The sequence below is a fragment of the Heptranchias perlo genome, chromosome 17 (assembly GCF_035084215.1).
Source record: "Heptranchias perlo isolate sHepPer1 chromosome 17, sHepPer1.hap1, whole genome shotgun sequence".
NCBI lineage: Eukaryota > Metazoa > Chordata > Chondrichthyes > Hexanchiformes > Hexanchidae > Heptranchias > Heptranchias perlo.
The window spans coordinates 60,588,993-60,606,002 of NC_090341.1; the positions used below are offsets into that span (position 1 = coordinate 60,588,993).

At 45.0% G+C, this 17,010-nt stretch overlaps 1 protein-coding gene across 2 annotated transcripts in view; it reads right to left on the minus strand.

Annotated features, from left to right (window-relative positions):
• Positions 1-17,010, minus strand: part of cacna2d2a (calcium channel, voltage-dependent, alpha 2/delta subunit 2a) — a 1,119,650-nt gene that overhangs the window by 223,219 nt on the left and 879,421 nt on the right. For both annotated transcript variants that reach the window (XM_067999049.1, XM_067999048.1), the window contains exon 13: positions 3,541-3,590. In XM_067999049.1, coding sequence (XP_067855150.1) covers positions 3,541-3,590 — 50 coding nt within the window. The remainder of the gene's footprint in view (positions 1-3,540; positions 3,591-17,010) is intronic.

Consider the following 17,010-nt stretch of genomic DNA (forward strand, 5'->3'; position numbering starts at 1 on the left):
ATTCCCTGAAGGCATGGATGACTCAATGCATATTTGTCCCATGTTCTGTCCTCAGTTTATGGAACAAATAGAAGAAAATTCAGGCGCATGGTTTTCTGACCAATATTTGAAATGGGTTGGTAAACTGAGGTGATTCTCGCCTGTGCTCTTGGGCGGGCGGGGAGGAGGGGGGCAGGCTCCATGCCGGGACCATGAAGTTGGAAAACGAGCTCTTCCATTTGTTCAGACAGGACGGTCCCATTCACACATACTGGTAAATCCAACAGATCCCGGAGAAGAGAAGGAAAAGTCCTTGGAGTTCAGGTCACACATTGCAGGTTACACTAACTCAGCAGTTACACCTTGTCCCCACTAACTGCACTGATTTTCTACTGACGGTTCTGTGAGCTAGCTCCATGTTAATGCAGCCCCTCACCAATCCCCATAGATTATCAAATTAGTAAGAGTGCAGGTAACTCTCTCCATTGTCACTCCCATTGTCCCTATTAGTTCCAGTCACAGTTTGAATTGTGGAGGAATTGGCTTGAGGTGGACGCTTTCTCGCCAGCTCTGGCAGCACGCACGTGAGCTTCTTGCTTATAGAATCATAGAATCATAGAAGTTACAACATGGAAACAGGCCCTTCGGCCCAACATGTCCATGTCGCCCAGTTTATACCACTAAGCTAGTCCCAATTGCCTGCACTTGGCCCATATCCCTCGATACCCATCTTCCCCATGTAACTGTCCAAATGCTTTTGAAAAGACAAAATTGTACCCGCCTCTACTACTGCCTCTGGCAGCTCGTTCCAGACACTCACCACCCTTTGAGTGAAAAAATTGCCCCTCTGGACCCTTTTGTATCTCTCCCCTCTCACCTTAAATCTGTGCCCCCTCGTTATAGACTCCCCTACCTTTGGGAAAAGATTTTGACTATCGACCTAATCTATGCCCCTCATTATTTTATAGACTTCTATAAGGTCACCCCTTAACCTCCTACTCTCCAGGGAAAAAAGTCCCAGTCTGTCTAACCTCTCCCTGTAAGTCAAACCATCAAGTCCCGGTAGCATCCTAGTAAATCTTTTCTGCACTCTTTCTAGTTTAATAATATCCTTTCTATAATAGGGTGACCAGAACTGTACACAGTACTCCAAGTGTGGCCTCACCAATGCCCTGAACAACTTCAACAAGACATCCCAACTCCTGCATTCAATGTTCTGACCAATGAAACCAAGCATGCCGAATGCCTTCTTCACCACCCTATCCACCTGTGACTCCACTTTCAAGGAGCTATGAACCTGTACTCCTAGATCTCTTTGTTCTATAACTCTCCCCAACGCCCTACCATTAACGGAGTAGGTCCTGGCCCGATTCGATCGACCAAAATGCATCACCTCACATTTATCTAAATTAAACTCCATCTGCCATTCATCGGCCCAGTGGCCCAATTGATCAAGATCCCGTTGCAATCCCAGATAACCTTCTTCACTGTCCACAATGCCACCAATCTTGGTGTCATCTGCAAACTTACTAACCATGCCTTCTAAATTCTCATCCAAATCATTAATATAAATAACAAATAACAGCGGACCCAGCACCGATCCCTGAGGCACACCGCTGGACACAGGCATTCAGTTTGAAAAACAACCCTCTACAACCACCCTCTGTCTTCTGTCGTCAAGCCAATTTTGTATCCAATTGGCTACCTCACCTTGGATCCCATGAGATTTAACCTTATGTAACAACCAACCATGCGGTACCTTGTCAAATGCTTTGCTGAAGTCCATGTAGACCACGTCTACTGCACAGCCCTCACCTATCTGCTTGGTTACCCCTTCAAAAAACTCAATCAAATTCGTGAGACATGATTTTCCTCTCACAAAACCATGCTGACTGTTCCTAATTAGTCCCTGCCTCTCCAAATGCCTGTAGATCCTGTCCCTCAGAATACCCTCTAACAACTTACCCACTACAGATGTCAGGCTCACTGGTCTGTAGTTCCCAGGCTTTTCCCTGCCGCCCTTCTTAAACAAAGGCACAACATTTGCTAGCCTCCAATCTTCAGGCACCTCACCTGTAGCGGTGGATGATTCAAATATCTCTGCTAGGGGACCCGCAATTTCCTCCCTAACCTCCCATAACGTCCTGGGATACATTTCATCAGGTCCCGGAGATTTATCTACCTTGATGCGCGTTAAGACTTCCAGCACCTCCCTCTCTGTAATATGTACACTCCTCAAGACATCACTATTTATTTCCCCAAGTTCCCTAACATCCATGCCTTTCTCAACCGTAAATACCGATGTGAAATATTCATTCAGGATCTCACCCATTTCTTGTGGTTCCGCACATAGATGACCTTGTTGATCCTTAAGAGGCCCTACTCTCTCCCTAGTTACCCTTTTGCCCTTTATGTATTTGTAGAAGCTCTTTGGATTCACCTTTGCCTGATCTGCCAAAGCAATCTCATATCCCCTTTTTGCCCTCCTGATTTCTCTCTTAACTCTACTCCGGCAATCTCTATACTCTTCAAGGGATCCACTTGATCCCAGCTGCCTATGCATGTCATATGCCTCCTTCTTGCTGGGTCTCTGTATCTCCACAGGCTGTTGTAGAAGAGAAAACAATGGCTGCCCCAGACCCTACCTGGAGACTGTGTTCAGTTCTGGGCACCGCACCTCAGGAAGGATATATTGGCCTTGGAGGGGGTGCAGCGCAAATTCACCAGAATGATACCAGGGCTAAAAGGGTTAAATTATGAGGAGAGGTTGCATAGACTGGGTATATATTCCCTTGAGTTTGGAAGGTTGAGGGGTGATCTAATGAGGTCTTTAAAATGATGAAAGGATTTGATAGGGCAGACACAGATTTCCTCTGGTGGGGGAGTCCAGAACAAGGGGGCATAACCTTAAAATTAGAGCCAGGCCGTTCAGAGGTGATGTCAGGAAGCATTTCTTCACACAAAGGGGAGTGGAAATCTGGAACCAAAAAGCTGCGGATTCTGGGGGTCAATTGTAATTTTTGAGACCGAGATCGCCAGATTTTTGTTGGGTAAGAACATCAAGGGATATGGAGCAAAGGTGTTGAGATACAGATCAGCCTTGATCGAGTGAATGGTGGAACAGGCTCGAGGAGCTGAATGCCTCCTCCTGTTCCTAGGAAGCACTGATGGTCATTAGGAGAGAATCAGTGAACACTGCGAGATTTTGACACATTGGCAGCAGGTAAACGCAGTTCTCATATTGCAGAGTGGCAGAGCTGGGTAAATTCAGACATACTGGCCTGACAATAAAGGGAAATTAATAGAATCAATAATCAGAGACTGAAACGACTCTTTGTGAAAATAACCCAATAAATGATTCCAGAAGTGCAGATGATGACTGATCAACCTCAAATTTGAGTTAACAGCACAAAGCACAATGGATAGTGGGCACTGACTAGCAGGATTAGCAGAAGAGAAGAAATGACAGGCCCTGGCAGAACAAATCAGTGTTTTGATGCTGTTGTCTGGTCTATCAGCGTTTTGCTGTGTGACCCATCTGACAGAACAGGAACCACTCACCTGCGTATTGATCCGGATTGCTCCAATGGAAGGAATTTCAAAATAATATCCTGGGAAAGACAAAGAAATGGTGGGAACAAAAACTGAGAGATGAAGAAACAAGCACAGAATCCCAGCAACTGTGATAACACACCCTGTCTGTGACTGAGATAACACACCGTGTCTGTGACTGTGATAACACACTGTGTCTGTGACTGTGATAACACACCCTGTCTGTGACTGTGATAACACACTGTGTCTGTGACTGTGATAACACACCCTGTCTGTGATTGTGATAACACACCATGTCTATGATTGTGATAACACACCCTGTCTGTGACTGTGATAACACACCGTGTCTGTGACTGTGATAACACACTGTGTCTGTGACTGTGATAACACACCCTGTCTGTGACTGTGATAACACACCGTGTCTGTGACTGTGATAACACACCGTGTCTGTGACTGTGATAACACACTGTGTCTGTGACTGTGATAACACACCCTGTCTGTGACTGTGATAACACACCGTGTCTGTGACTGTGATAACACACTGTGTCTGTGACTGTGATAACACACCCTGTCTGTGACTGTGATAACACACCGTGTCTGTGACTGTGATAAAACACCCTGTCTGTGACTGTGATAACACACTGTGTCTGTGATTGTGATAACACACTGTGTCTGTGACTGTGATAACACACCCTGTCTGTGACTGTGATAACACATCGTGTCTGTGACTGTGATAACACACCGTTTCTGTGATTGTGATAACACACCCTGTCTGTGACTGTGATAACACATCGTGTCTGTGATTGTGATAACACACCGTGTCTGTGATTGTGATAACACATCGTGTCTGTGATTGTGATAACACACCGTGTCTGTGACTGTGATAACACATCGTGTCTGTGATTGTGATAACACACCGTGTCTGTGATTGTGATAACACACCCAGTCTGTGATTGTGATAACACACTGTGTCTGTGATTGTGATAACACACTGTGTCTGTGATTGTGATAACACACCGTGTCTGTAACTGTGATAACACACTGTGTCTGTGATTGTGATAACACACCGTGTCTGTGACTGTGATAACACACCGTGTCTGTGACTGTGATAACACACCGTGTCTGTGACTGTGATAACACACTGTGTCTGTGACTGTGATAACACACCGTGTCTGTGACTGTGATAACACACTGTGTCTGTGATTGTCATAACACACCGTGTCTGTGACTGTGATAACACACCGTGTCTGTGACTGTGATAACACACCCTGTCTGTGACTGTGATAACACACCGTGTCTGTGACTGTGATAACACACCGTGTCTGTGACTGTGATAACACACTGTGTCTGTGACTGTGATAACACACCGTATCTGTGACTGTGATAACACACCGTGTCTGTGACTGTGATAACACACCGTGTCTGTGACTGTGATAAAACACCGTGTCTGTGACTGTGATAACACACCCTGTCTGTGACTGTGATAACACACCCTGTCTGTGATTGTGATAACACACTGTGTCTGTGACTGTGATAACACACCGTGTCTGTGACTGTGATAACACACCGTGTCTGTGACTGTGATAACACACCGTGTCTTTGACTGTGATAACACACCGTGTCTGTGACTGTGATAACACACCGTGTCTGTGACTGTGATAACACACCGTGTCTGTGACTGTGATAACACACCGTGTCTGTGACTGTGATAACACACCCTGTCTGTGACTGTGATAACACACCGAGTCTGTGACTGTGATAACACACCCTGTCTGTGACTGTGATAGCACACCCTGTCTGTGACTGTGATAACACACCCTGTCTGTGACTGTGATAACACACCGTGTCTGTGACTGTGATAACACATCGTGTCTGTGACTGTGATAACACACCGTGTCTGTGATTGTGATAACACACCCTGTCTGTGACTGTGATAACACACTGTGTCTGTGATTGTGATAACACACCCTGTCTGTGACTGTGATAACACATCGTGTCTGTGATTGTGATAACACACCCTGTCTGTGACTGTGATAACACACTGTGTCTGTGACTGTGATAACACACCCTGTCTGTGACTGTGATAACACACCCTGTCTGTGACTGTGATAACACACCGTGTCTGTGATTGTGATAACACACCCTGTCTGTGACTGTGATAACACACCGTGTCTGTGATTGTGATAACACACCGTGTCTGTGACTGTGATAACACACCCTGTCTGTGACTGTGATAACACATCGTGTCTGTGATTGTGATAACACACCCTGTCTGTGACTGTGATAACACACTGTGTCTGTGACTGTGATAACACACCCTGTCTGTGACTGTGATAACACACCGTGTCTGTGACTGTGATAACACACTGTGTCTGTGACTGTGATAACACACCCTGTCTGTGACTGTGATAACACACCGTGTCTGTGACTGTGATAAAACACCCTGTCTGTGACTGTGATAACACACTGTGTCTGTGATTGTGATAACACACTGTGTCTGTGACTGTGATAACACACCCTGTCTGTGACTGTGATAACACATCGTGTCTGTGACTGTGATAACACACCGTGTCTGTGATTGTGATAACACACCGTGTCTGTGACTGTGATAACACACCGTGTCTGTGATTGTGATAACACATCGTGTCTGTGATTGTGATAACACACCGTGTCTGTGACTGTGATAACACATCGTGTCTGTGATTGTGATAACACACCGTGTCTGTGATTGTGATAACACACCCAGTCTGTGATTGTGATAACACACTGTGTCTGTGATTGTGATAACACACTGTGTCTGTGATTGTGATAACACACCGTGTCTGTAACTGTGATAACACACTGTGTCTGTGATTGTGATAACACACCGTGTCTGTGACTGTGATAACACACCGTGTCTGTGACTGTGATAACACACCGTGTCTGTGACTGTGATAACACACTGTGTCTGTGACTGTGATAACACACCGTGTCTGTGACTGTGATAACACACTGTGTCTGTGATTGTCATAACACACCGTGTCTGTGACTGTGATAACACACCGTGTCTGTGACTGTGATAACACACCGTGTCTGTGACTGTGATAACACACCGTGTCTGTGACTGTGATAACACACTGTGTCTGTGACTGTGATAACACACCGTATCTGTGACTGTGATAACACACCGTGTCTGTGACTGTGATAACACACCGTGTCTGTGACTGTGATAAAACACCGTGTCTGTGACTGTGATAACACACCCTGTCTGTGACTGTGATAACACACCCTGTCTGTGATTGTGATAACACACTGTGTCTGTGACTGTGATAACACACCGTGTCTGTGACTGTGATAACACACTGTGTCTGTGACTGTGATAACACACCCTGTCTGTGACTGTGATAACACACCGTGTCTGTGACTGTGATAACACACTGTGTCTGTGACTGTGATAACACACCCTGTCTGTGACTGTGATAACACACCGTGTCTGTGACTGTGATAAAACACCCTGTCTGTGACTGTGATAACACACTGTGTCTGTGATTGTGATAACACACTGTGTCTGTGACTGTGATAACACACCCTGTCTGTGACTGTGATAACACATCGTGTCTGTGACTGTGATAACACACCGTTTCTGTGATTGTGATAACACACCCTGTCTGTGACTGTGATAACACATCGTGTCTGTGATTGTGATAACACACCGTGTCTGTGATTGTGATAACACATCGTGTCTGTGATTGTGATAACACACCGTGTCTGTGACTGTGATAACACATCGTGTCTGTGATTGTGATAACACACCGTGTCTGTGATTGTGATAACACACCCAGTCTGTGATTGTGATAACACACTGTGTCTGTGATTGTGATAACACACTGTGTCTGTGATTGTGATAACACACCGTGTCTGTAACTGTGATAACACACTGTGTCTGTGATTGTGATAACACACCGTGTCTGTGACTGTGATAACACACCGTGTCTGTGACTGTGATAACACACCGTGTCTGTGACTGTGATAACACACTGTGTCTGTGACTGTGATAACACACCGTGTCTGTGACTGTGATAACACACTGTGTCTGTGATTGTCATAACACACCGTGTCTGTGACTGTGATAACACACCGTGTCTGTGACTGTGATAACACACCCTGTCTGTGACTGTGATAACACACCGTGTCTGTGACTGTGATAACACACCGTGTCTGTGACTGTGATAACACACTGTGTCTGTGACTGTGATAACACACCGTATCTGTGACTGTGATAACACACCGTGTCTGTGACTGTGATAACACACCGTGTCTGTGACTGTGATAAAACACCGTGTCTGTGACTGTGATAACACACCCTGTCTGTGACTGTGATAACACACCCTGTCTGTGATTGTGATAACACACTGTGTCTGTGACTGTGATAACACACCGTGTCTGTGACTGTGATAACACACCGTGTCTGTGACTGTGATAACACACCGTGTCTTTGACTGTGATAACACACCGTGTCTGTGACTGTGATAACACACCGTGTCTGTGACTGTGATAACACACCGTGTCTGTGACTGTGATAACACACCGTGTCTGTGACTGTGATAACACACCCTGTCTGTGACTGTGATAACACACCGAGTCTGTGACTGTGATAACACACCCTGTCTGTGACTGTGATAGCACACCCTGTCTGTGACTGTGATAACACACCCTGTCTGTGACTGTGATAACACACCGTGTCTGTGACTGTGATAACACATCGTGTCTGTGACTGTGATAACACACCGTGTCTGTGATTGTGATAACACACCCTGTCTGTGACTGTGATAACACACTGTGTCTGTGATTGTGATAACACACCCTGTCTGTGACTGTGATAACACATCGTGTCTGTGATTGTGATAACACACCCTGTCTGTGACTGTGATAACACACTGTGTCTGTGACTGTGATAACACACCCTGTCTGTGACTGTGATAACACACCCTGTCTGTGACTGTGATAACACACCGTGTCTGTGATTGTGATAACACACCCTGTCTGTGACTGTGATAACACACCGTGTCTGTGATTGTGATAACACACCGTGTCTGTGACTGTGATAACACACCCTGTCTGTGACTGTGATAACACATCGTGTCTGTGATTGTGATAACACACCCTGTCTGTGACTGTGATAACACACTGTGTCTGTGACTGTGATAACACACCCTGTCTGTGACTGTGATAACACACCGTGTCTGTGACTGTGATAACACACTGTGTCTGTGACTGTGATAACACACCCTGTCTGTGACTGTGATAACACACCGTGTCTGTGACTGTGATAAAACACCCTGTCTGTGACTGTGATAACACACCGTGTCTGTGACTGTGATAACACACCGTGTCTGTGATTGTGATAACACACCGTGTCTGTGACTGTGATAACACACCGTGTCTGTGATTGTGATAACACATCGTGTCTGTGATTGTGATAACACACCGTGTCTGTGACTGTGATAACACATCGTGTCTGTGATTGTGATAACACATCGTGTCTGTGATTGTGATAACACACCGTGTCTGTGACTGTGATAACACATCGTGTCTGTGATTGTGATAACACATCGTGTCTGTGATTGTGATAACACACCGTGTCTGTGACTGTGATAACACATCGTGTCTGTGATTGTGATAACACACCGTGTCTGTGATTGTGATAACACATCGTGTCTGTGATTGTGATAACACACCGTGTCTGTGACTGTGATAACACATCGTGTCTGTGATTGTGATAACACACCGTGTCTGTGATTGTGATAACACACCCAGTCTGTGATTGTGATAACACACTGTGTCTGTGATTGTGATAACACACTGTGTCTGTGATTGTGATAACACACCGTGTCTGTAACTGTGATAACACACTGTGTCTGTGATTGTGATAACACACCGTGTCTGTGACTGTGATAACACACCGTGTCTGTGACTGTGATAACACACCGTGTCTGTGACTGTGATAACACACTGTGTCTGTGACTGTGATAACACACCGTGTCTGTGACTGTGATAACACACTGTGTCTGTGATTGTCATAACACACCGTGTCTGTGACTGTGATAACACACCGTGTCTGTGACTGTGATAACACACCGTGTCTGTGACTGTGATAACACACCGTGTCTGTGACTGTGATAACACACTGTGTCTGTGACTGTGATAACACACCGTATCTGTGACTGTGATAACACACCGTGTCTGTGACTGTGATAACACACCGTGTCTGTGACTGTGATAAAACACCGTGTCTGTGACTGTGATAACACACCCTGTCTGTGACTGTGATAACACACCCTGTCTGTGATTGTGATAACACACTGTGTCTGTGACTGTGATAACACACCGTGTCTGTGACTGTGATAACACACCGTGTCTGTGACTGTGATAACACACCGTGTCTTTGACTGTGATAACACACCGTGTCTGTGACTGTGATAACACACCGTGTCTGTGACTGTGATAACACACCGTGTCTGTGACTGTGATAACACACCGTGTCTGTGACTGTGATAACACACCCTGTCTGTGATTGTGATAACACACCGTGTCTGTGACTGTGATAACACACCGAGTCTGTGACTGTGATAACACACCCTGTCTGTGACTGTGATAGCACACCCTGTCTGTGACTGTGATAACACACCCTGTCTGTGACTGTGATAACACACCGTGTCTGTGACTGTGATAACACATCGTGTCTGTGACTGTGATAACACACCCTGTCTGTGACTGTGATAACACACCGTGTCTGTGATTGTGATAACACACCCTGTCTGTGACTGTGATAACACACCGTGTCTGTGATTGTGATAACACACCCTGTCTGTGACTGTGATAACACATCGTGTCTGTGATTGTGATAACACACCCTGTCTGTGACTGTGATAACACACTGTGTCTGTGACTGTGATAACACACCCTGTCTGTGACTGTGATAACACACCCTGTCTGTGACTGTGATAACACACCGTGTCTGTGATTGTGATAACACACCCTGTCTGTGACTGTGATAACACACCGTGTCTGTGATTGTGATAACACACCGTGTCTGTGACTGTGATAACACACCCTGTCTGTGACTGTGATAACACACTGTGTCTGTGACTGTGATAACACACCCTGTCTGTGACTGTGATAACACACCGTGTCTGTGATTGTGATAACACACCCTGTCTGTGATTGTGATAACACACTGTGTCTGTGACTGTGATAACACACTGTGTCTGTGACTGTGATAACACACTGTGTCTGTGACTGTGATAACACACCCTGTCTGTGACTGTGATAAAACACTGTGTCTGTGATTGTGATAACACATCGTGTCTGTGACTGTGATAACACACCCTGTCTGTGACTGTGATAACACACTGTGTCTGTGACTGTGATAACACACCCTGTCTGTGACTGTGATAACACATCGTGTCTGTGATTGTGATAACACACCCTGTCTGTGACTGTGATAACACACCCTGTCTGTGACTGTGATAACACACTGTGTCTGTGACTGTGATAACACACCGTGTCTGTGACTATGATAACACACTGTGTCTGTGACTGTGATAACACATCGTGTCTGTGATTGTGATAACACACCGTGTCTGTGATTGTGATAACACATCGTGTCTGTGACTGTGATAACACACCGTGTCTGTGACTGTGATAACACACCGTGTCTGTGATTGTGATAACACATCGTGTCTGTGATTGTGATAACACACCCTGTCTGTGACTGTGATAACACACCGTGTCTGTGACTGTGATAACACATCGTGTCTGTGACTGTGATAACACACCCTGTCTGTGACTGTGATAACACACCGTGTCTGTGATTGTGATAACACACCGAGTCTGTGACTGTGATAACACACCCTGTCTGTGACTGTGATAACACACCGTGTCTGTGATTGTGATAACACACTGTGTCTGTGACTGTGATAACACACCCTGTCTGTGACTGTGATAACACACCGTGTCTGTGACTGTGATAACACACCCTGTCTGTGACTGTGATAACACACCGTGTCTGTGATTGTGATAACACACTGTGTCTGTGACTGATAACACACCCTGTCTGTGACTGTGATAACACACCGTGTCTGTGATTGTGATAACACACCCTTTCTGTGACTGTGATAACACACTGTGTCTGTGACTGTGATAACACACCCTGTCTGTGACTGTGATAACACACCGTGTCTGTGATTGTGATAACGCACCGTGTCTGTGACTGTGATAACAAACTGTGTCTGTAACTGTGATAACACACTGTGTCTGTGATTATGATAACACACCCTGTCTGTGACTGTGATAACACATCGTGTCTGTGATTGTGATAACACACCGTGTCTGTGACTGTGATAACACATCGTGTCTGTGATTGTGATAACACACCCTGTCTGTGACTGTGATAACACATCGTGTCTGTGATTGTGATAACACACCGTGTCTGTGATTGTGATAACACACCGTGTCTGTGACTGTGATAACACATCGTGTCTGTGATTGTGATAACACACTGTGTCTGTGACTGTGATAAAACATCGTGTCTGTGATTATGATAACACACCGTGTCTGTGATTGTGATAACACACCCTGTCTGTGACTGTGATAACACATCGTGTCTGTGATTGTGATAACACACCGTGTCTGTGATTGTGATAACACACCCTGTCTGTGACTGTGATAACACATCGTGTCTGTGATTGTGATAACACACCCTGTCTGTGACTGTGATAATACATCGTATCTGTGATTGTGATAACACACCGTGTCTGTGTTTGTGATAACACACCGTGTCTGTGACTGTGATAACACACTTTGTCTGTGATTGTGATAACACACCGTGTCTGTGTTTGTGATAACACACCCTGTCTGTGACTGTGATAACACACCGTGTCTGTGACTGTGATAACACACCGTGTCTGTGTTTGTGATAACACACCGTGTCTGTGACTGTGATAACACACCGTGTCTGTGACTGTGATAACACACCCTGTCTGTGACTGTGATAACACACCCTGTCTGTGACTGTGATAACACACCCTGTCTGTGACTGTGATAACACACCGTGTCTGTGTTTGTGATAACACACCCTGTCTGTGACTGTGATAACACACCGTGTCTGTGACTGTGATAACACACTTTGTCTGTGATTGTGATAACACACCGTGTCTGTGATTGTGATAACACACTGTGTCTGTGATTGTGATAACACACTGTGTCTGTGACTGTGATAACACACCGTGTCTGTGACTGTGATAACACATCGTGTCTGTGATTGTGATAACACACCGTGTCTGTGACTGTGATAATACATCGTGTCTGTGATTGTGATAACACATCGTGTCTGTGACTGTGATAACACACTTAGTCTGTGATTGTGATAACACACCCTGTCTGTGATTGTGATAACACACTGTGTCTGTGATTGTGATAACACACCGTGTCTGTGACTGTGATAACACACTTTGTCTGTGATTGTGATAACACACCGTGTCTGTGATTGTGATAACACACCGTGTCTGTCATTGTGATAACACACTGTGTCTGTGACTGTGATAACACACCGTGTCTGTGATTGTGATAACACACCGTGTCTGTGACTGTGATAACACACTGTGTCTGTGATTATGATAACACACCCTGTCTGTGACTGTGATAACACATCGTGTCTGTGATTGTGATAACACACAGTGTCTGTGATTGTGATAACACACCGTGTCTGTGACTGTGATAACACATCGTGTCTGTGATTATGATAACACACCCTGTCTGTGACTGTGATAACACACTGTGTCTGTGATTGTGATAACACATCGTGTCTGTGATTGTGATAACACACCCTGTCTGTGACTGTGATAACACATCGTGTCTGTGATTGTGATAACACACCCTGTCTGTGACTGTGATAACACATCGTGTCTGTGATTGTGATAACACACCCTGTCTGTGACTGTGATAACACACCGTGTCTGTGACTGTGATAACACACTGTGTCTGTGACTGTGATAACACACCGTGTCTGTGACTGTGATAACACACTGTGTCTGTGACTGTGATAACACACCTTGTCTGTGACTGTGATAACACACTTTGTCTGTGATTGTGATAACACATCGTGTCTGTGATTGTGATAACACACTGTGTCTGTGACTGTGATAACACACCGTGTCTGTGACTGTGATAACACACTTTGTCTGTGATTGTGATAACACACCGTGTCTGTGATTGTGATAACACACCGTGTCTGTGATTGTGATAACACACCGTGTCTGTGATTGTGATAACACACTGTGTCTGTGACTGTGATAACACACTGTGTCTGTGATTGTGATAACACACTGTGTCTGTGACTGTGATAACACACTTTGTCTGTGATTGTGATAACACACCGTGTCTGTGATTGTGATAACACACCCTGTCTGTGATTGTGATAACACACTGTGTCTGTGTCTGTGATAACCCACCCTGTCTGTGACTGTGATAACACACCCTGTCTGTGATTGTGATAACACACTGTGTCTGTGACTGTGATAACACACCCTGTCTGTGATTGTGATAACACACCCTGTCTGTGATTGTGATAACACATCCTGTCTGTGATTGTGATAACACACTGTGTCTGTGACTGTGATAACACACCCTGTCTGTGATTGTGATAACACACCCTGTCTGTGATTGTGATAACACATCCTGTCTGTGATTGTGATAACACACTGTGTCTGTGACTGTGATAACACACCCTGTCTGTGATTGTGATAACACACCCTGTCTGTGACTGTGATAACACACCGTGACTGTGACTGTGATAACACACCCTGTCTGTGATTGTGATAACACACCCTGTCTGTGATTGTGATAACATACCGTGACTGTGACTGTGATAACACACCCTGTCTGTGATTGTGATAACACACCCTGTCTGTGACTGTGATAACACACTGTGTCTGTGATTGTGATAACACACTGTGTCTGTGACTGTGATAACACATCGTGTCTGTGATTGTGATAACACACCCTGTCTGTGATTGTGATAACACACCCTGTCTGTGACTGTGATAACACACTTTGTCTGTGATTGTGATAACACATCGTGTCTGTGATTGTGATAACACACTGTGTCTGTGATTGTGATAACACACCGTGTCTGTGATTGTGATAACACACCCTGTCTGTGATTGTGATAACACACTGTGTCTGTGACTGTGATAACACACCGTGTCTGTGATTGTGATAACACACTGTGTCTGTGATTGTGATAACACATCGTGTCTGTGATTGTGATAACACACTGTGTCTGTGATTGTGATAACACATCGTGTCTGTGATTGTGATAACCCACTGTGTCTGTGATTGTGATAAAACATCGTGTCTGTGATTGTGATAACACATCGTGTCTGTGATTGTGATAACACACCCTGTCTGTGATTGTGATAACACACCCTGTCTGTGATTGTGATAACACACTGTGTCTGTGATTGTGATAACACACCCTGTCTGTGACTGTGATAACACACCGTGTCTGTGATTGTGATAACACACCGTGTCTGTGACTGTGATAACACACCCTGTCTGTGACTGTGATAACACATCGTGTCTGTGATTGTGATAACACACCCTGTCTGTGATTGTGATAACACACCCTGTCTGTGACTGTGATAACACACTGTGTCTGTGACTGTGATAACACACTGTGTCTGTGACTGTGATAACACACTGTGTCTGTGACTGTGATAACACACCCTGTCTGTGACTGTGATAAAACACTGTGTCTGTGATTGTGATAACACATCGTGTCTGTGACTGTGATAACACACCCTGTCTGTGACTGTGATAACACACTGTGTCTGTGACTGTGATAACACACCCTGTCTGTGACTGTGATAACACATCGTGTCTGTGATTGTGATAACACACTGTGTCTGTGATTGTGATAACACACCCTGTCTGTGACTGTGATAACACATCGTGTCTGTGATTGTGATAACACACCTTGTCTGTGACTGTGATAACACACTGTGTCTGTGACTGTGATAACACACCGTGTCTGTGACTATGATAACACACTGTGTCTGTGACTGTGATAACACATCGTGTCTGTGATTGTGATAACACACCGTGTCTGTGATTGTGATAACACATCGTGTCTGTGACTGTGATAACACACCGTGTCTGTGACTGTGATAACACACCGTGTCTGTGATTGTGATAACACATCGTGTCTGTGATTGTGATAACACACCCTGTCTGTGACTGTGATAACACATCGTGTCTGTGATTGTGATAACACACCGTGTCTGTGACTGTGATAACACATCGTGTCTGTGACTGTGATAACACACCCTGTCTGTGACTGTGATAACACACCCTGTCTGTGATTGTGATAACACACCGTGTCTGTGATTGTGATAACACACTGTGTCTGTGACTGTGATAACACACCCTGTCTGTGACTGTGATAACACACCGTGTCTGTGACTGTGATAACACACCCTGTCTGTGACTGTGATAACACACCGTGTCTGTGATTGTGATAACACACTGTGTCTGTGACTGTGATAACACACCCTGTCTGTGACTGTGATAACACACCGTGTCTGTGATTGTGATAACACACCCTTTCTGTGACTGTGATAACACACTGTGTCTGTGACTGTGATAACACACCCTGTCTGTGACTGTGATAACACACCGTGTCTGTGATTGTGATAACACACCGTGTCTGTGACTGTGATAACAAACTGTGTCTGTGACTGTGATAACACACTGTGTCTGTGATTATGATAACACACCCTGTCTGTGACTGTGATAACACACCGTGTCTGTGATTGTGATAACACATCGTGTCTGTGATTGTGATAACACACCGTGTCTGTGACTGTGATAACACATCGTGTCTGTGATTGTGATAACACACCCTGTCTGTGACTGTGATAACACATCGTGTCTGTGATTGTGATAACACACCGTGTCTGTGATTGTGATAACACACCGTGTCTGTGACTGTGATAACACATCGTGTCTGTGATTGTGATAACACACCGTGTCTGTGATTGTGATAACACACCGTGTCTGTGACTGTGATAAAACATCGTGTCTGTGATTGTGATAACACACCCTGTCTGTGACTGTGATAACACACCCTGTCTGTGATTGTGATAACACATCGTGTCTGTGATTGTGATAACACACCGTGTCTGTGACTGTGATAACACACCGTGTCTGTGATTGTGATAACACATCGTGTCTGTGATTGTGATAACACACCGTGTCTGTGACTGTGATAACACATCGTGTCTGTGATTGTGATAACACACCCTGTCTGTGACTGTGATAACACATCGTGTCTGTGATTGTGATAACACACCCTGTCTGTGACTGTGATAACACACCGTGTCTGTGATTGTGATAACACACCGAGTCTGTGATTGTGATAACACACCGTGTCTGTGACTG